General features: G+C 44.1%; 1 protein-coding gene across 2 annotated transcripts in view; it reads left to right on the forward strand.

Moving 5' to 3' along the window:
* Positions 1 to 21,640, forward strand: part of STK3 (serine/threonine kinase 3) — a 294,832-nt gene that overhangs the window by 9,351 nt on the left and 263,841 nt on the right. For both annotated transcript variants that reach the window (XM_077809950.1, XM_077809951.1), the window contains exon 2: positions 20,408 to 20,488. In XM_077809950.1, coding sequence (XP_077666076.1) covers positions 20,408 to 20,488 — 81 coding nt within the window. The remainder of the gene's footprint in view (positions 1 to 20,407; positions 20,489 to 21,640) is intronic.

Genomic DNA, 21,640 nt, shown 5'->3' on the forward strand with positions numbered 1-21,640 from the left:
TCCAATCACTTCATAATTCCTTGACGTCACCAGGACCTCCAGTTCTCCCTGCTTGTTTCCAAGGCTTTGTGCATTCGTATATAAGCACTTGAGATAACCTGCTGATCGCCCCTCATTCTCAGGATGAGGCAGGAGCCCTCCCCTCACAGACATTTCTGCCTGTGCTTCCTCCCGGTATCCCGCTTTCCCACTTACCTCAGGGCTTTGGTCTCCTTCCCCCGGTGAACCTAGTTTAAAGCCCTCCTCACTAGGTTAGCCAGCCTGCTCGCAAAGATGCTCTTCCCTCTCTTCGTAAGGTGGAGCCCGTCTCTGCCCAGCACTCGTCCTTCATGTAACACCATCCCATGGTCAAAGAGTCCAAAGCCTTCTCTCCGACACCACCTGCGTAGTCATTTGTTGACTTCCACAATTCGACGGTCCCTACCCAGGCCTTTTCCTTCCACGGCGAGGATGGACGAGAACACCACTTGCGCCTCAAACTCCTTTATCCTTCTTCCCAGAGCCATGTAGTTCGCAGTGATCTGCTCAAGGTCATTCTTGGCAGTATCATTGGTGCCCACGTGGAGAAGCAGGAAGGGGTAGCGATCCGAGGGCTTGATGAGTCTCGGCAGTCTCTCCGTCACATCGCGAATCTTAGCCCCCGGCAAGCAGCAGACTTCTTGGTTTTCCTGGTCAGGGCGGCAGATAGATGACTCAGTCCCCCGGAGGAGAGAGTCCCCGACCACCACCACCCGCCTCCTTCTCTTGGGAGTGGTGGTCGTGGAACCCCCCATCTCAGGACAGCGCATCTCATGCCTTCCAACCAGCGGAGTCTCCTTCTGCTTTCTTCCTCCAGACACATCGTCTGGTCCACTCTCCGCAATGGTACCTGTGGAGAGAACATGAAAGCGGTTAGTTACTTGTGTCCGTGTTGCTGGAACCCGGACATTCCCCCTTCTTCTAGAGGTCACATGTTGCCAAGCTTTTTCACTGGCCTCTTGGCTCTGCTGTGCAACCTGCTCTAAATCTTTAGAGCTTTGTGCCCGTAGAAGCATATCCTGACTTTTGTCCAGACTTAAACTTGTCTGTAAATAAACTTAAGTTTAAAAAAAAAAAATAATCCAAGAATGATTCCTTCCCGACACATGAACTATGTGTAATTCCCATACATACTCCTGTCTTCCCTCTTACATTTTTAAAATAAGCAGTTTTTATGGGTCTATGAACATTCAAAAATCCATAACTATTCTGCAAGAGGACAAGTTGCTTTTCTTAACTTTTTTTTGAGGGTCACCGGTCATTCATTTAGTAAAATGAATTTAGCCTAACAACTCTGCTACAAATCATTGTAACATCTGAAGAGACATGTAGAGCAACAGAATTTGTGGGCTTTACTATTATCGTACTCAAAATCACATTTGGTAGTGGGATATCAGTTTATGCAAATATAAAGGGACTAATTCTCTTCTCACATTCTGTACAACCCCACTGACTTCACTGGGATTGCACAGTGTACAAATGAGGGCAGAATTCTACTCAGAACTTTTACTGTTAACGTGTAGAGTCATATAAGTGATCAGATATCTGGTAATAGCCAACTTCTTTCTGAAAACTTTGAGTATTTCTGTGTGAAATACAAAGTTCTTTGTAGTTCACATGGCTTAAACACTCCATGCACTATTTGTCCACTTCTAGTAAATTAGATCATTAGCTTATCTTATATTTTAATATTACAGTGTAAATAGGTCTCAGTCATTGTTTTTTGATGTTTCACCTGTCTCCCGGTTCCGCTACAAAGCGAAGTGTCTATAGCAGTGGTTCTCAACTGTGTGTGTGTGTGTGTGTGTGTTATTTGGGCTACTACCTGCATGGCCCTGAGGATGTCATAGGCTGCAAACGTGTGCTGGCCGGGTCACAAGTGGCCCACGGGCTGCAGGTTGAGAACCACTAATCTATAGGTGTGTCCGTGTCTTATACAGTCACTTTTCCATAATTCATAACAGGATCAATTCATGGAATTCTGGTGTAGCTGCCTTTTTGATTTACTCTTCTCTGGTACCATTAGCAGATATCTGCTATTGATTTTGTAAAATCTCTTTTTACCTCATGATCACTGAATGCAGAATGTGATGTTTCTTTAATCAATTTAGCCTTTTCTGGCCAATAACTATCTTGTCAAACTGTGCGTGCATGTGTGTATTGTGACAGGGTCGGGCCAGATGGCTACAGGAGAGTAATAGAAGGCAGATATATTAACCCCAGGTTAAGTAGGTCCCTTTTCCTTGGGTAAGGTAACAGGGAAGGTTCCAGAACAATCAGGATCCTTCTGGAGACAATTAAGACAGACAGGCTGATTGGCTGTAGGTGTTCTAATCAAGAAGCTGCTAGAATCAATTAAGGCAGGCTAATCAGGGCGCCTGGGTTTAAAAAGGAGCTCACTTCAGTTTGTGGAGCGCGTGTAAGGAGCTGGGAGCAAGAGGCGCTCGGAGCTGAGAGTGAGAACTCATACTGTTGGAGGACTGAGGAGTACAAACGTTATCAGACACCAGAAGGAAGGTCCTATGGTGAGGATAAAGAAGGTGTTGGGAGGTGGCCATGAGAAAGTAGCCAAGGGAGTTGTAGCTGTCGCACAGCTGTTCCAGGAGGCACTTGAGACAGCTGCATTCTACAGGGCCCTGGGCTGGAACCTGGAGTAGAGGGCGGGCCCGGGTTCTGCCCAAACCTCCCAACTCCTGGTCAGATACAGGAGGAGTTGTCCTGGACTGTGGGTTCATGAAAACGGCCAAAGTGAGGGCTGCCGTGAAGCTCCAAGGCAACCAAATCCGCCAATAAGTGCAAGACCCACCAAGGTAGAGGAGGAACTTTGTCACAATATATAATATAAAAATAATATATTTTACACACACACACACACACACACACACACACACACACACACACACACACACACACACACACACACACACACACACAAGTTTGATATCTGTCGTTTGACTGTGGTAAATTTTCTATTTAACTGTTAACTTTCAATGCTGCAGTGATGTTTGGGTGGTACTAAATGTGGATGTTCTTCCATCAGCTAGACTCTATTAAAAACAGATTTGTCAGTATATGAACTCACTCCCATGTTTGATGGGAGGTATCTAGGATGTTGTTCGCAGAAATTTATACCCAGATGGGGACTGAGGAGGCTGATCCTATGGAGGGAACGTCAGCATGTATTTATTTTAACTGGCTTGTTATACTATACTGCCATGCTAGCTTCTGTTCTGAGTAAACTTTGTGAGGCAGAGTCTGTGCCTCCCTCCCTACTCCATGCTGTCTGTTTATGCCTCCTTCCTCCCCAACACGTTGTCAAAATCGTGGCTAGTTCAGCTGGATAGTTGGCTTCCATGTCATTCTAAAGCCCTGACTAGCAACAATTTTTCTGGCCCATGACAGGGAAGGCCATGCCCATGTAGCTATTTTCCTTTTCCCTTCTCTCTGCTGTCCTGCCCAGCAATGTGCACCCCCCCCCCCCCGCCCCAACTTGGCCCAGTTTGCCATCTCCAAATGGTGGTGAAGCCTATACCCCACCTGCTTCCCTGGCAGATTCAAATAAGAAAAACTTTTTTTGGTCTCAAACATCTGCATTTTGCGCAATGCTTAGAGAGAAAATTTGGTTAGTGCTTTCGCTTTACATGAGGTAGACATTGACATTTCATGCCCGAAAAGCAACAAAGTCGCCAAAAAGGACTATTCCTTAGAGCAGCTAGTCCTAGAACCCATAAGGGGAGGCAATTTTTGATTTAGTCCTAGGTGGCACACATGATCTGGTATAAAAGGTGATCTGGTATAAAAGGTGAATATAGCATAATGCAATTAAATTGAACATCTTTGTGGGGTGGAGGGGAAATAGTTAAAAAGAAACAGTTACAAGAGTGAAATACCTGCAAGCTGCATGGCAGGGAAACTACTTAAAAACACCATAATAGTAGCTCAAATTAAATGTATATCCCAAATTAAACAAACAGTAAGAGGACAAGAAAATGCCACCATGTCTAAAGAGAGCAAAAGCAGTGGTTTGAGGCAAAAGGCACCCTTTTAAAAACTGGAAGCCAAATCCTACTGAGAGATATAGAAAGGAACAAACTCTGGCATGTCAAGTGTAGAAGTACATAAGAACGGCCATACTGGGTCAGACCAAAGGTCCATCTAGCCCAAGGGTCTCAAACTCAAATGACCAGAAGGGCCACATGAGGACTAGTACATTGGCCTGAGGGCCGCATCACTGACATCCTCACCCCTTCCCTGCCCCCCATTCCAACCCCTTCCCCGACATCCTCTGGCAATGGCTTCCACAGGTTGACTCTGCGTTGTGTGAAGAAATACTTCCTTTTGTTTGTTTTAAACCTGTTGCCTGTTTTTCATTTGGTGACATCTAGCCCTTGTTATGAGGAGTAAATAATACTTCCTTGTTTTCCTTTCTCCACCCCAGTCATGATTTTATAGACCTCAATCATCTTCCCCCTTAGTAGTCTTTTTTCCAAGCTGAAAAGTCCCAGTTTTATTAATCTCTCCTCATATGGAAGCTGTTCCATACCCCTAATCATTTTTTGGTGTCCTTTCTGAACCTTTTCCAATTCGAATGTATCTTTTTTTTTTTTTTCTGACTTGGGGTGACCACATCCGCACACAGTATTCAAAATGTGGGCGTACCATGGATTTATATGGAGGCAATATATTTTCTGTTCTTATCTATTACGTTTTTAATGATGCCCAACGTTCTGTTTGCTTTTTTGACTTCCGCAGCACATTGAGTGGATGTTTTCAGAGAACTATCCACAATGACTCCAAGATCTTTCTTGAGTGGTAACAGCTAATTTAGATCACATCATTTTATATGTATAGTTGGGATTATGTTTTTCCAGTGTGCATTAATTTGCATTTATCAACACTGAATTTCTTCTGCCATTTTGTTGCTCCGCCACCTATTTTTTCAGAGATCCTTTTGTAGCTCTTCACAGTCTGCCTGGGACTTAACTATCTTGAGTAGTTTTGTATCATCTGCAAACTTTGCCACCTCACTGTTTACCCATTTTCCAGATCATGACTTTTATTAAAAATACCCGTGACTAAATCGTAGCCTTAATTATGAGGACTAGCTGCACAACTTTCCCCACTGGTATAGCTCAGTACTTCCTCACGCTCCTGTAACACTGCTTGGTGGACCCTCTTGGTGAATAACATCACAATGAATTTTGCTGGTGTCCTTTGCCTTTTTGAATAAGGCCATTCTGTATATGTTAGGTCATCCAGAGGCAGGACAGCCTAAAGGGGGTGTAGAGGAAATTACTATCTTGCTTTTGCCTAGGTTCACCCTGTTAACCCTTCCGATTAGGGCTGTCAACAGTTAAGGCAAAAATTAAATAATCGTGATTAATCGCAGTTTTAATTGCACTGTTAAACAATAGAATACCAATTGAAATTCATGAAGTATTTTGGATGTTTTTCCACATTTTCATATATAGTATTCTGTGTTGTAATTGAAGTCAGTGTATATTTTTGATTATAAATATTTACACTAAAAATAAATGAAATAGTATTTTTCAATTCATCTCCTACAAGTACTGTAGTGCAATCTTTGTCGTGAAAGTGCAATTTACAGATGTAGTTTTTTTTGTTTGTTTTTTGTTATAGAACTGCACTCAAAAATAAAACCAGGTAAAACTTCAGAGCGTACAAATCCACTCAGTCCTACTTCTTGTTCAACAAGACAAACAAGTTTGTTTAAATTTACAGGAGATAATGCTGTCCTCTCACTTTCTGGTGACATTGTAAATAAGAAGAACAGGCATTTGCATGACACTTCTGTAGCTGGCATTGCAAGGTATTTATGTGCTGGATATGCTAAACATTCATATGCCCCTTCAGCCATCATTCCAGAGGACATGCTTCCATGCTGATGACGCTCGTTTGAAAATTTAATGCGTTAATTAAATTTGTGACTCAACTCCTTGGGGGAGAATGGTATGTCTCCTCCTCTGTTTTACCCGCATTCTGCCATATATTTGTATATCAATCTCAGATGATGACCCAGCACATGTTCTTCATTTTAAGAACACTTTCACTGCAGATTTGACAAAACGCAAAGAAGGTACCAATGTGAGATTTCTAATGTTAGCTATAGCACTCAACCCAAGGTTAAGAATCTCACGTGCCTTCCAAAATCTGAGAGGGACGAGGTGTGGAGCATGCTTTCAGAAGTCTTAAAAGAGCAACACTCGATGTGGAAACTACAGAACCTGAACCACCAGAAAGAAAATCAACCTTCTGCTGGTGGCATCTGACTCGATAATGAAAATGAACATGCACTGGTCTGCGCTGCTTTGGATTGTTATCGGGCAGAACCTATCATCAGCATGGACGCATGTCCCCTGGAATGGTGGTTGAAGCATGAATGGACATATGAATCTTTAGCGCATATGTCACTTTCAGGTGACATAAACAAGAAGGGGGCAGCATTATCTCCTTCAAATGTAAACAAACTTGTTTAGCCTGAGTGGCTGAAAAAGAAGTAGAACTGAGTGGACTTGCAGGCTCTAAAATTTTACCTTGTTTTATTTTTGAATACAGTTTTTTGTACATAATTCTACATTTGTAAATTCAACTTTCATGATAGAGATTGCACTACAGTACTCCTATTAGGTGAATTGAAAAATACTGTTTCTTTTTGTTTCTAGTGCAAGTACATGTAATCAAAAATACATATAAAGTGAGCACTGTACACTGTATTCTGTGTTGTAATTGACATCAATATATTTGAAAATATTTAAATGGTATTCTGCTGTTTAACAGTGCGATTAATCACGATTCATTTTTTTTTAGAATCTCTTGACAGCCATACTTTCTGTATCATATATGCATCTCCAAGGCTCAACAAAACTTAAAAGCCAGACCAGGAAAATAATTCCCAATCCCGTTTTACCCTCCCCTCTTCCTAGCTTCCAAGGCACAATGGCATAGCCACACAGCATATACTGCACAGGCCAAAAATCCCAATGCACATGCCACTTACTATCTCTGAGGTTTCCCCAAGACTGCAAAGAATCTGAGGTCTGAGAAGGAATCTAATAAGCTTTCCAGGGAGACTGTTGCAGTGGCGAAGGACAGCGTTGCAATTTCCAGGGACAGCATTGCCATGGTCCAAGACGGTACAGAAAAATATAAGGGAATGCAGAGGCAACTCTTAAAGGCAATACAAAGCCAAAATGCCTCTTTGCAGCAAATGTTACTGTTAAGGCGGCAGGCAATGCACTACTGCAAAACAGTGCCTCCTCATGTTATGCAGCCTCTGGACAACGTGGACTACTGGGAGCAACAGCTTCTGCTCCCCACTGTATCATCAGAACACTACTCCCGGAGGCCATTCCCCCCCCTTGCCCCCAGCTTAGGGCACCAAGAACAGTGCACCTGGGTCCCCATTTCTCTTGAGCCCTCTATTGCACTTGATAACTGTTGAGCTACAGCAGTCCGTGCCAGAAGTCTGACAAACCAGAAAAGGAAGAACCTGCTTGCCTGTGATGAGGAGCTCCTCCCCACAACTCGTTGTGTTGGGCCCTGCACTGCACTGTTGGATTTTGCTGTTTCATTTTACAGGTAGTTTAATGAAAGGGTTCTTTGTAGTTTCCTTCATAATTAAAAGCTGTTTTTTCATTTTTTTTTCAGTTGACATGCATTTTTGTTTAATAATAGAGCGTTGACCGTTCATTTTATACAGAAAACCATTGGTTGCACTAATTCCTAAGGGCTTATGAACAAATGCTGGCAAAAACAAGGTACAGTACAGATTGCCACAGTGTTGCACTTCTCCCCATAAATAACACAGAACTGCACAACAATCCCATGGGGTCAGGGCGTGGATGGAAGTTAACAGCTGGAAATGTAGCTGCACAGTTTCAGGCCTGAGACCCAAAATAAGAGCATTAGGCACCCCTGACAATATTGCCCTGACTGTGTGCATTTTGTATGGGGTTCCTTGCTGACTGTTCAAACTGCTGAGCAAGTCTCTGCACCTTACCCTTACAGGTGCAGGGGAGGCTTTTTCCCTCACTCTCAAATATTGTACAAAATATTGTACAAAATACCATGTAGTGCTTCCTCCATAAATTTAAAAAGAGCTGGGTTCCAAAACATCCTAGTGCTGTGGACACTTTAAGACCACCTCAATTTAAGTGTAAATCTGCATTGGTGGTTGGCAACCCCAAGGAACACTATGGAGAAATACCTATTCCTGTTTATGAATTCTGAGCTCTGGTTTGGGGATACAGGGCTTAGCCAAATGATAGGCACATGGGTCCCATCAATTGCTCCAATGTAGTTTTGGAATTCCATGTGTACAAAGCCATCTATAATCTCCTAAGCGTTGCCAAGCTTTATAACCCAGTGCAACAGTACCTTTGCCATGGCCTTATGCACCTGCATGAGAATGGCCCCAATGGTTGCTTTCTCCTTGCTGAATTGGTTTGCAGCAGACCGGTAGTATTTGGGGTGGCTTCCAGATGGTTATGGGGCACCACATGTTGGCACACTGCTGCTCTAGGTCTGGGTTCAGCACATATCTTCAGAAAAGTTTCCTTCTCCATCCTGAAATTTTTTGGTCACTGCTGATCATCCCTGGTCTGCAGAACAATCCTCTTCCCACCAATCCACATTGCCTTCCTGAGTCCAGAAACAATATCTATGAAGCTGTACCAGGAACCAGTACTCTTACTATCTGGCTTGATGTCTTCCTTGTTCGACAGTGTTCATCAGAGCTCAAGCTTTTCCTTTTGTATTACACTGAATTGCCAGTTCCACAATTTTTCCTAAGGTAAAAGCTGAAACTTTGTGAAGTATGTAAGGCCTAGTATCTCTTTCAATTTGTGCAAACACTTTATCACAGCTTTCACTGCATATGTTACAGGCAACCGTTTAGTCCAATGTTTCTTTAGTAATACAGCTTCCAGCCTTCATGCTGAAACACATCTGAGGACCATGATCCTTTTCAGAGGGCTAAAGAATTGCAGAACTGATACTCATGTTAACTAAATCTTTTGGACGCTTTTTCATTCTCCAGCATTCATGCCTATTCAGCATTTTTGTGAAGGAGTTGTCTTAAGCGAGTTAGTTGGGGATGAACTTACTGACCTAGTTCAATATGTGAATTCCTTTTTTGTCATTTGGATGTCCTGATGTTCCAAGTTCTTTGGAATTATGAGACAATATTCCCTTAGCATCCAAGTTCTGTCCTAAGTAATGTAGATAACGTCAATTGTTTGAAACTGACAATTGACTCTCTTTAGTTGAAGGTTGTTTCTTATTACAATGTCTGGAACTTTTTACGGTGATTCCTGGTGTCCAGTAGTGGTGCTGCTCCAGACTGCCATCAGTGTACACTTTTGCAGTCTTCTGAAAGACATGGCACTTACAGTGAAATACTTTTGGTACTGAGCACATTTCTGAGTGCTATATCAAGAAGCTGTATCTGTCGAATGAAAATGCAAATCTTGGTGCTCCCTTTGCTGAGAGGAATCTGACAAAACACTGCAAAAGCATCTGATTTGAAGAATTGGCTTCTGCTATTTCACCAATCATTTCATTTCTAGGCAAGATTAAATGTTCCTTTTATTGTTCAGAGCCCCTCTTTTCTGTCCTCAAATACTAATGCGTTGACCCAGTCTATTAACTCTTCTTCTGTTTTGTCAAGGATGCCACCTGTTCTTATTTTTCACAGCTTTTTCTCTAGTTTATGGGAGAGTAATATGTATAACTAGCGGTCTCTCTTCTTAAGGCTTGTGAGACACTAGAGATGGTAAGTATAACAGGGGAGAGAATCCTCCATTCTGTGGACACATGATTATAGGACAGGTTTCAGAGTAACAGCCGTGTTAGTCTGTATTCGCAAAAAGAAAAGGAGTACTTGTGGCACCTTAGAGACTAACCAATTTATTTGAGCATGAGCTTTCGTGAGCTACAGCTCACTTCATCAGATGCATCAACAGCATCTGATGAAGTGAGCTGTAGCTCACGAAAGCTCATGCTCAAATAAATTGGTTAGTCTCTAAGGTGCCACAAGTACTCCTTTTCTTTTTATGATTATAGGATGCATTTAGCCCATTCATATCTGGTTCAAGCTTGTTTTGATATTTATTCCAACTCCGACATGTACCTTCTTGATGAGGCCAAGCACCTCAGCCATGGAAGCCAAAGATTGATTGATTGCTTTTGCTGATATTCTAACACATACATTCTTGTTTTGTTTTAGTATATCTGTGACAATTGACACTTGCTTAAGAATGGAATGTGCTCCTTACTACAAGATTTCAGTTTCACCTTTGACTTCTTAGGGTATGGCTACACTCGCAGATGGAGAGCGTTTTGAGTGAAACCAGCCTTCGTAGAGAGCAGTAGGGGAAGCGCTGCAGTCTGTCCACAGTGACAGCTTCAAGCACGCTGCCATGGCCATGTTTGCGGCACTTACATGCTGGGATAGCTGCCCATAATGCACCGCTCCCAACGCAGCTGCAAGTGACTGCAACGTGCTTTTCAAATGGGGTGGGGTGTAGTGTGACAGGGAGTGTGTATATGGGGGGAGAGAGCATGTCAGCATGCTGTCTTGTAAGTTCAGACAGCAGCAGACCCCTCCGCCCACCCAGCATTCCACACTAATGTTTGCTTTGTCTCGGAGCAGATAAGCAGCCGTCTGTCAGAAACGGAGCTTTGAAAGGGCATATCCACATTCCTGCAGCCATTCCAAACAATGACAAGAGTGGCCACTTGGCTTAAGGGGATTATGGGACGTTTCCGGAGGCCGATCAGAGCGCAGCAATGCAACACCTCGTTCACACTGATGCCCAGGCGTTGTAGCCAAGGTGCAGCAAATGTTGTTCTACTTGCTGAGGTGGAGTTCCAGGAGTGCTCTTGTCGCAGAGTCAGAGCGCTCTGTGTGCCTTGCCAGTGTGGACAGGTAGTGAGCTAGGGCGCCCAGGGCTGCTTTAATGCACACTAACTCGCAAGTGTAGCCAAGCCTTTAATCCTTAAGAAACTGAAAGAGCGGTTCAGAGAAAGTAGAGATTTATTTGTGTTGCTGTGTCTGGTTTGTAAGCCATTTGTACAAATTTGCATTAGTTGCTCTTTGAGATTGTGGTTGTTTTCTTCCTTTGTGTTCATGAACAGCTCCTCTCATTCACTTGGGGGACATTTTACTCTGCCTTCAGCTCAGACACTTCCAAGTCTTGTCTGCATCACCTTTGCAAACTGCTTGGGCTTTATTACAGTTTATAGACCATCCCTCCCCAATGCTGGACTCTTCTTATACTTGTGCCAGTCGCTACATCACACACGTTTTTGACGTGTGACTTTTCCGCTTTGCCCTTTTATTCTTTGAACGTCTTTCTTACTTTGCCCTGGTCTACACTACGAGTTTAGGTCGAATTTAGCAGCATTAGATCGATTTAACCCTGCGCCCGTCCACACAACGAAGCCACTTTTGTCAACTTAATGGGCTCTTAAAATCAATTTCTGTACTCCTCCCCGATAAGGGGATTAGCTCTGAAATCAACATCGCCGAGTCGAATTTGGGTTAGTGTGGACGCAATTGGACAGTATCGGCCTCCGGGAACAATCCCACAGTGCTCCATTGTGACTGCTCTGGACAGCACTCTCAACTCGGATGCACTGGCCAGGTACATGAGAAAAGCCCTGCAAACTTTTGAATTTCATTTCCTGTTTGGCCACCGTGGCGTGACCACATAGATCTCATCAGCACCGGTGACCATGCAGTCCCAGAATCGCAAAAAAGCTCCAGCATGGACCAAACGCAAGGTATTGGATCTGATTGCTGTATGGGGAGAAGAATCCGTGCTATCGGAACTCAGTTCCAAAAGACAAAATGCCAAAATATTTGAAAAAATCTCCAAGGGCATGAAGGACAGAGACTATCACAGGGACATGCAGCAGTGCCGTGTGAAACTTAAGGAGCTCAGGCAAGCCTGCCAAAAGGGCAAACGGCCACTCTGGGTCAGAGCCCCAGACATGCCACTTATGATGAGCAGCATGCAATTTTAGGGGGGCCCTTACCACTACCCCACCCCTGTCCGTGGACACCTGCAAGGGGGGAGTCTCATTCAACAAGGATGAGGATTTTGGGGACAAGGAAGATGATGATGAGGATATCACACAGCAGGCAAGAGGAGAAACCTCCCCAACAGCCAGGAACTGTTTATCACCCTGGAGCCAATACCCTCTCAAGGCGGGCTCCCAGATTATGAAGCCGGAGAAGGTGCTTCTGGTGAGTGTACCTTGTAAATATAATACATGCTTTAAAAGCAAGCATGTTTAATGATTGATTTGCCCTGAGGACTTGGGGATGCATTCGCTGCCAGTACAGCTACTGGAAAAGTCTGCTAACATGTCTGGGGATGGAGTGGAAATCCTCCAGGGACATCTCCATGAAGCTCTCCTGGAGGTACTCCCAAAGCCTTTGCAAAAGGTTTCTGGGGAGGGCAGCCTTATTGCATCCTCCATGGTAGGACACTTTACCACAGCAGGCCAGTAGCACATTTTCCTGGAATCATTGCATAAGAAAGCATGGCAGTGTGTGGTTCCCGTGTTTGCCGGCATTCAAGCAACATGCGTTCTTTATCTCTCTGTGTTATCCTCAGGAAAGTGATATCATTCATGGTCACCTGGTTGAAATAGGGGGATTTTATAAAGGGGACATTCACAGGTGGCCGTTCCTGCTTGGGCTGTTTGGCTGTGGCTGAAAAGAAATCATCCCTGCTGTTAGCCGCACGGTGGGGGGAGGGGTGAAGCGATCATCCCAGAGAATTGGGTGTGTGGGGGGATGTAGTTGGGTTTGTGCTGCATGTAAACTTGAAAACATCAGCCCCTGCTTTTAAATGGCCAATGAGTCTTTTTTTTTTTTCAATTTTAATCTCCCCTTTTTCCTCCCACAGCTGCAAAAGTTTCAATGCTGCGACTAGCATCTCTGTCCCAGAGGGTAGCGCAGATAAGGCGAAAAAAACCGCACTCTCAATGAAATGTTCATAGAATCATAGAATATCAGGGTTGGAAGGGACCTCAGGAGGTCATCTAGTCCAACCCCCTGCTCAAAAGCAGGACCCATCCCCAATTAAATAATCCTAGCCAGGGCTTTGTCAAGCCTGACCTTAAAAACTTCTAAGGAAGGAGATTCCACCATCTCCCTAGGCAACGCATTCCAGTGTTTCACCACTGTTCTCTGAGCTCATGCAGTCCTCCCACACTGAAAGAGCCCAGCAGAATGTGCGGAGTCAGACAATGGTGGAATCCAGGAAAGCACAAAATGAACGCAAGGAGGGATGCACGAGAGGACAGATGGCTGGAGCAACAAGAGAGGTGGTGGGATCAAGAGGAAAGGTGGTGGCAGCATGATGAAAAGAGGCAGGATGCAATGCTGAGGCTACTGGAGGATCAAACTGATATGCTCCGGCATGTAGTTGAGGTGCAGGAAAGGCACAGACCGCCACTGCAGCCCCTGTGTAACCAACCCCCCCCCAAGTTCCATTGCCTCCTCACCCCAGATGCCCAAGAATGCGGGGGGGCCCTCCAGGCACTCAACCACTCCACCCCAGAGGACTGCCCAAGCAACAGAAGGCTGGCATTCAATAAATTTTGAAGTGCAGTGTGGCCTTGTGCTTCCTTCCTCCCCCACCCCTCCTGGGCTACCTTGGCAGTTATCCCCCTATTTTGTGTGATGAATTAATAAAGAATACATGAATTTGAAACAATAATGGCTTTATTGCCTCTGCAAGCAGTGATCGAAGGGCGGTGGGAGGGTGGCTGGCTTACAGAGAAGTAGAGTGAACCAAGGGGGTGGGTTTTCCTCAAGGAGAAACAAACAGGACTGTCACACCGTAGCCTGGCCAGTCATGAAACTGGTTTTCAAAGCTTTTCTGATGCGCAGCACACCCTGCTGTGCTCTTCTAACCGCGCCGGTGTCTGGCTGCATGTAATCATCAGCCGGGCAATTTGTCTCAACTTTCCACCCCACCGTAAACATCTTCCCCTTTACTCTCACAGAGATTGTGGAGCACACAGCAAGCAGCAATAACAATGGGAATAGTGGTTTCGCTGAGGTCTAACCGAGTCAGTAAACTGTGCCAGCATGCTTTTAAACATCCAAATGCACATTCTATCACCATTCTGCACTTGCTCAGCTTATAGTTGAATTGCTCCTGACTACTATCCAGGGTGCCTGTTTATGGCTTCATGAGCCATGGCATTAAGGGGTAGGCTGGGTCCCCAAGGATAACTGTAGGCATTTCCCCAATGGTTATTTTCTGGTCTGGGAAGTAAGTCCCTTGCTCCAGCTGTTCAAACAGACCAGAGTTCCTGAAGATGCAAGCATCATGTACCTTTCCTGGCCGTCCCACATTGATGTTGGTGAAACGTCCCTTGTGATCCACAGTGCTTGCAGCACCATTGAAAAGAAGCCCTTGCCGTTTATGCACTGGCTGCCAAGGTGGTCCAAGATAGGGATATGCGTTCCGTCTATCGCCCCACCACAGTTAGGGAATCCCATTGCAGCAAAGCTATCCACTATGACCTGCACATTTCCCAGAGTCACTACCCTTGATAGCAGCAGCTCAGTGTTTGTATTGGCTATTTGAATCACAGCAGCTCCCACAGTAGATTTGCCCACTCCAAATTGATTCCCGACTGACTGGTAGCTGTCTGGCATTGCAAGCTTCCAGAGGGCTATCGCCACTCGTTTGTGAACTGTGAGGGCTGCTCTCATCTTGGTATTCTTGTGCTTCATGGCAGGGGAAAGTCACAAAGTTCCATGAAAGTGCCCTTACGCATGTGAAAGTTTCACAGCCACTGGGAATCATCCCAGACCCACAGCACTATGCGGTCCCACTAGTCTGTGTTTGTTTCCCGGGCCCAGAATTGGCGTTCCATTGCCGCCAGGATGCCCAAATTGCCGGGGCCCGTGCTTTGAGAGAAGTCTGTGTCCATGTCCTCATCACCGCGCTGCCGTCACCTCCTTGCCTGCTTTTGCAGGTTCTGGTTCCGCATATACTGCATGATAATGCGTGAGGTGTTTGCAATGCTCATAACTGCCGTGGTCATCTGGGCCAGCTCCATGCTTGCCATGGTATGGCATCTGCAGGAGAGCAGAGTTGCAGCGGAAGTGGTGGTTGGATGACCAGTATTGCAGACCTACTGCACCGTCTGCTGCCACTATGCAACAGCTGAGCAGGCTTCACGCTTGCCGTGGTATGGCGAGACAAGAGCAGCTGAGCAGAGTTGAAGCGGCCTTGCGAGACCACCAGGAGAGCAGAGTGGCAGTGGATGACAACAGTCATATGGAGGACCTGTGAGGTGGATTTATAGCATCAGGAGAGCAGAGTTGAAGTAGTGGATGACAACGATGGTTTGCAGACCTATTGCAGCGGCAGCTGAAAGCAGTATAGCGCCCGCATGGAAAAAAGGCGCAAAACGATTGTCTGCTGTTGCTTTCACGGGGGAGGGGCGACTGATGACACGTACCCAAACCCATCCGCGACAATGTTTTTGTCCCATCAGGCATTGGGAGCTCAACCCAGAATTCCAATGAGCAGTGGAGACTGCAGGAACTGTGGGATAGCTACCCACAGTGCAATGCTCCGGAAGTCTATGCTAGCCTCGGTACTGTGGATGCACTCTGCCGACTTAATGCGCTTAGTGGGGACACACAGAATCAACTGTATAAAATCGCTTTCTAAAAACCGGACTTCTATAAATTCAATCTAATTTCATAGTGTAGACATACCCTTAGACTAGTAAACCAGAAGGGACCATCATGATTATCTAATATAATTTCTTGCACGTCTCAGGGCAGAGAACCTCACCCACCAATTCCACTAATAGACCCATAATCTCTGGCTGAGATCCTCAAAACTTGATTTAAAGACTGCAAGTTACACAGAATCCAACATTTTACTTCAGTTCAAACCAGGAAGTGACCTCTGCCCTACCCTGCAGAAGAATGTGAACAATTTCCTGTTCCCCTCCCCCCGCCAAGGTCTCTGCCAGTATGATCTGAGGGAAAATTCCTTCCTGACTTCAAATATGATTATCAGTTAGACCCATTAGCCAGACACCTACAGTAGTAGTAATTCAGAGCCCTCCTCATTTTTGACCATTAGAGATTGGCTAATATCAGTTGTGTATGGGCCATATGCTGTTGTAGGCAGCCTCATCATACTGTCCCCTCCATAAACTTAGCAAGCTCAGTCTTAAAACAAGTTAGGTTTTTTTGCCCCCACTATATTGCTTGGAAGGCTGTTTAACTCTGCGTTTTAGTTTTGTTGCCTGTCCCTCTAGAGCTTTCTTATTCTGCACTTCTGCTTTTATTCTGCCACCTGGCGCATATGAAAATTGCCTTTTCAAGTGTTGGATCCATGCCTCTGAGTAGCCTTTAATGTGTCTTTTTTGAATTGTTACATTCCAACATTGCTTGGCTTTTAATAAAAGGGTCACTTAATGTTCTATATTCATAACACTGGCTTTTTAATGTTAAAGACTTAAATTCCTGTCTCTCCTCCTTTTCCTTTTTTTTTGGTTTTTATCCAGGAAAATGTCATAGGTGACATATTTTCCATAAGGTCCTAATGATCCTCCGTACTTCCTTTTTTTTTTCCCCCCCTCCACATCCTCCATATGGAATACATTGTGTATATCCAGTACTAGAACACCAACCACTATCAGAGCCATTCTTTTGCTCCTCTTTTATTATACTCGTCCCTATGGCTTCCATATACACTTCAAATTGCTATATACGTGTTTTGTATCAGAATTTCCCATAACTAATAGGGCTGGTTAGGGATTTGCGTGTTGCAGCTGCATGTTGCTACCTCTCAGCAGCTATTTCTTAAGTTTCCCCTTGTTGTAGTCAGTGTCACTTTCATCAAACTTTTGCGGTCTGGTTGCTCTCTTCCTTGATCAGCTAGGAATCTGTACCGTCCACTTCTAGCATGAGGTATTATTTAAGTGATGACTGAGGCAGGTTTTAGGATACTTTTTGTTGTTTTAAGTTACATTATTAACTAACAATACGGTGTTGCTGCTGCTGCTGTAATCTGGCATGACTGAATTCTGTCTTAGCCTCTGCAACTGTTTCCTAGTGACAGGACCATAAAGCAGCCGGATAAACACAAGTGGGTTGTCAACTATATGGTTGAGGATATGATGCGAAGGCTGGAGGAATACGTGGCGTACCAGAAAACAAAGCAGGAGTGGAGCATGCTGCAGGCAAAGGGATCCCTGGAAAGATTGCTGGTGGAAGAATGGAGGCATAGGGAACCCTAGCCATGCTAGCACTAATGACCACAGACTCCTAATGTTACTATATCTTGCAGTCAGTGCAGGATTTAGACAACTGGGGCTGGCTTGGCAATGGACTATTCCACAAACTGGAAGTGCGGGTGTTCTCTGTGTAGTCATATGCAAAGCAAGCAACATGTTTTTTGGAGTGGGGAGGGCGAACAGGAGGAGGAACTTGGCCAGAGAATAACATGTCCTTTAATATTGGCTTCTGAACATTTGTATTCAGTGGTGGTTAATGTTTTGTATACAAACGCCATGCACTTGCATTGCACAATATGTAGAATATTTATTGCATGTCATAAAATAACATGTAATAATTATTTTATAGAGGGGTAGTTGGCTTTTTCCTTGAGTTGGTTTGTTTGTTTTAAGTTTGGTTATTTTTGGAAAATGTGGCTTTGTTGGTGCTTTCATAGGAAGGAAGATCCAGGAAGTTTTGTACTAAGCAAAATGTCACAATCACATAGGCACTTAACTTCACACCAAGCCTATATAACCTAAAATAACACTAAAGGTTAAATCACCTCTACCCTATTATCAAATAGACTGTTTACACCTCTATTAAAAAAAAAAAGCAGATAATGAAGTCATGAAAACAGGCGACTTCCTTTCCTCACTGCAACCAATTCCAGGATTCATTGGTCTACTTTATGGTTGTCTGTACTAGGCCTGCAAACCAGCGGGGTCCAGAGCCCATGCAAAAACACTTGCCTTTAACCTTGCAGATGTTGTGCTGGGCGCACCAGACCACGGACATATGGACTGCATTGGCATACAAATGGTTTTGTAGGCAGCACCTTCTTGCCATCAGCCTGTCAGATGCGCACAGTACCTCATCCTGTAGCTGCTAAGCTTGTAATTGAATCTTCTTTTGCCAGGGCCCCTGATGTCAGGGTATGATTTCATGAGCTGTGGCCAGAGTGGGTATGCATGGTCCTCGAAAACGACAGTGGTCACAAAGGTCCCATTGATTACAGTGTAATTAAGAGGGAATAAGGTCCCTGCTTCTCTCAGCATTTCAGTGCCAGATCTCTTTAGCACACTGTATTCATGCAACTTTCCCATACTTCACACATTAGTGTTTCTGAATTTGCCTCTCCAGGCCCTACAGAATGATGGAATAGTACCCTTTGCAACTGACACACATGCTTGTTCCTGCTGACTGTCAAACGGTTAGGTATGGGTTTTGGGACTCCATTTTCTGAAAGCCAGCTATTTCAGGAACATTTCTCATGCTCCCCACGAGGGGATAAACCAGTGGTGATCCCCTCACAAATCTCCGTTACCACAACACCAGCAGTTCACTTGCCAACACCAAACTGGTTTGCAGCACCTGTAATAGTCTGGTGTTGCCAGCTTCCAGAGGCCAATAGCAACCTGCTTTTATACCTGTATGGCCTCCCTCAATTGAGTGTTCTGATAATGGAGGGTCAGGGCAAGCTCTTCACACAGCTCCATAAAGGTCTGTTTCCTTATGTGGAAATTCTGGAGCTACTGCTGGTCATCCCATGTCTGCATGATGATGTGATCCTACCATACTATGCTTTGTGGTATATATCCCACTGATCTATAAATACCCACTATTTTTGTGGGTTTGTTTTACAGCTGTAATATTGATTAAAGGTAGGTTCTAACTGCTTGTTTAGGAAGTTTTCTTTAGGTCTTAATGAGCTGTAACTAAGCTGAAATTTTCCATGGTGAGCATCTGCCTCAGAACTGCAGCAAAAATGGTTCATTTGTTTTTCAGAACCAGGTTAAGGGAAAATACATTTATGTCCATGTTTTTTATATATATATAGCCGCTTCCTGCAGCTCCCATTGGCCAGGAACGGCGAACCGTGGCTACTGGGAGCTGCGGGCGGCTGTACGTGCGGACGGTCAATATAAACAAACGGTCTCGTGGCCTGCCAGTGGATTACCCTGATGGACTGCATGTGTTTTGTGGGCCGCAGGTTTCCCATCACTGAATTGGAGGGTGGTGGTTGGGAGGGACTGAATTAGGCCTGTGGAAAAAAAAATAGTATGAGATCCTGTAATTGAAGACTGCATCGTAATGTGTGCGCACAAGGAGGCTAAATCAGGGTTGTACAGGCAACCTGAATTCTGCCATTTTCTAACTTTTGGGTGCTTGACTTTGTAACTAGAGCTGTGCAGATTTTTTTGATTTAATAGTTTATTCGTGTTTGTTCGACACACAACTATTTGCAAATGTGATACCAATTCAGCCAAACATTTTTGGTTTTTTGGGGGTGGGGCTTGGGTGCCATTCACAGAGTGACATCTACTACCTTTATAAGTTTTAGCGCAGTGTTAAGGCACTCATCAGGGATGTGGAAGTTCCTGGGTTCAGTTCCCTCCTCTGCCTGATGTGGAGCTGGGATTTGAGCTTATGTCTTCCACATTGCAGGAGAGTGTCCTCGCCACCAGGCTATGGACTATTCTAGGGTCAGTCTTTCTCAGTCTCTCCCATTGAAGCTGCTCCAGTTTGTATAAAATACTTGAATAGTCATGGGGCGGGAGTATGTGTGTGTCTGATAGACTGACTCTATAGTCTTGTGGTTAGGGCACCCACCTAGTAGTGGGGAGATCTTAGGTTCTGTCCCTGTTTGACTAACTTGTCAATAGGAGAGACTCAGAACTACACACCATTGTATCCCATAGTCCTGTGGTTAGGGTGCTCTCCTGCAATGTGGGTAGACGCAAGGTCAAATTCCTACTCCACCTCAGGCAAGGGGGAATGGAACCTGGGTCTCCCTGGTGAGTACCTTAACCACTAAGCTAAAAGTTCTAAGGAGGGCAATACCGCCACCCGCTCCTTCTCAATGGTGTGGAGTGTTGTCTTTTTCACCTCCCTGTTATTTAATGGACAGTATTTTATAACCAACCATCTGTACCTGATGCTTGTTTTTCATTACAAGTGCTCCTGGTTCTCTCTTTGTAAGATCTTAATTTCTTTGTCTCTCATTTAATAGCTGTTTTTTTCTTTGAACTACATGTTTTTACCTTTTAAAGTCAAATATGTAAATGACTTATTGTAAAATATTATTTTTATTAGCAAGCTGAAAAAGCTAAGTGAAGACAGCTTAACTAAGCAGCCTGAAGAAGTCTTTGATGTTCTAGAGAAGCTTGGTGAAGGGTGAGTAAAACTGTTTGTGTGTGTGTGTGGGGGGGGGGGGGATACATGGGGAAAATAGTTAAAATTAATATGATATTAAAAGTGACATAGTGTCAGTGAGCATGAACTAAATTGTGCCTTTTTTTTTTTTAGTATTTAAACAGCAAATGCCTGTGTGGGTTTTTTGAAAACCTACCCATGCATTTTTGTCATGCCTTTCTAGAGGCTAGAGTTTCAGATTGCAAACTTTCATGCCTTTCATTTACTGAGGCAGAAAAATAAGTTTATTTTTGTGGTTGTAGTGAAGTCAGGAGCATTTTCTTTGCCACAAGCCACGCTTCATTGCAAATTGGAAAGTAGATGAGAATGTGATATAAAGTTATATTCAGAGTACCTTGTTACCTTCCCTGTTATCATTTTATTGCTCATATAGACTGGTGGAACAAACATTGCAATTATTACACAGCAAAGTATCTTCTTATTGAAGGATTGGTATATACTGTAAGGTTGTTTTGCAGTTTGGCTAGCTGCAAAGATAGCAGATTATTATTTTTACAGAGGGAAAGAGGTTGAAGTAGAGAAGGTACCTGTGGTATAAGAGCTCCATTTTTACTGTGATCTGCCCAGGAAAATTGGTAACTCTGCAGGTGCTTTATGCTGTTGGGAGGGGTACAAGCCTACTCATCACCACCAGAATTAGGAGCTCCGCAGGCTGTGTAAATTGAAGAGGGGCTGCTTCCCTGGTAGCTGACATAGCCAGTGGTAAGCCTAATTCTGTAGAATTCTATTGAATCTTCTGTCATCATGAATATAGACAAGTCACATACTTAGGACCAAGTAGTAAACTATAAGGCTGATGATGAGGGACTGAAATGGACAAAACATGAATCTTGTCAATTTCTATTCCCCTGCTGGCTCACAGTTATGGAGCATGTAAGAGGAACAGAGCACTATGCCTTCCAAACAAGCGCAGTATGCTCAATTGCTCATGTGTTTGGGTAGCTCACTCTAGAGGCTAGAGTTTCAGACTGCAAACCTTCATTTTGGGTGACTGAAAACTGACATGTTATAATAGGCAGAATATTGTAAAATAGAAAAATGTAACTGTAAAAATGTAATAGTAACCTTATTGCTTTTAAATGTTGTATGTATATCCAGAAATTCGGATTATAT

Source organism: Eretmochelys imbricata, chromosome 2 (genome assembly GCF_965152235.1).
Source record: "Eretmochelys imbricata isolate rEreImb1 chromosome 2, rEreImb1.hap1, whole genome shotgun sequence".
Taxonomy (NCBI): Eukaryota; Metazoa; Chordata; order Testudines; family Cheloniidae; genus Eretmochelys; species Eretmochelys imbricata.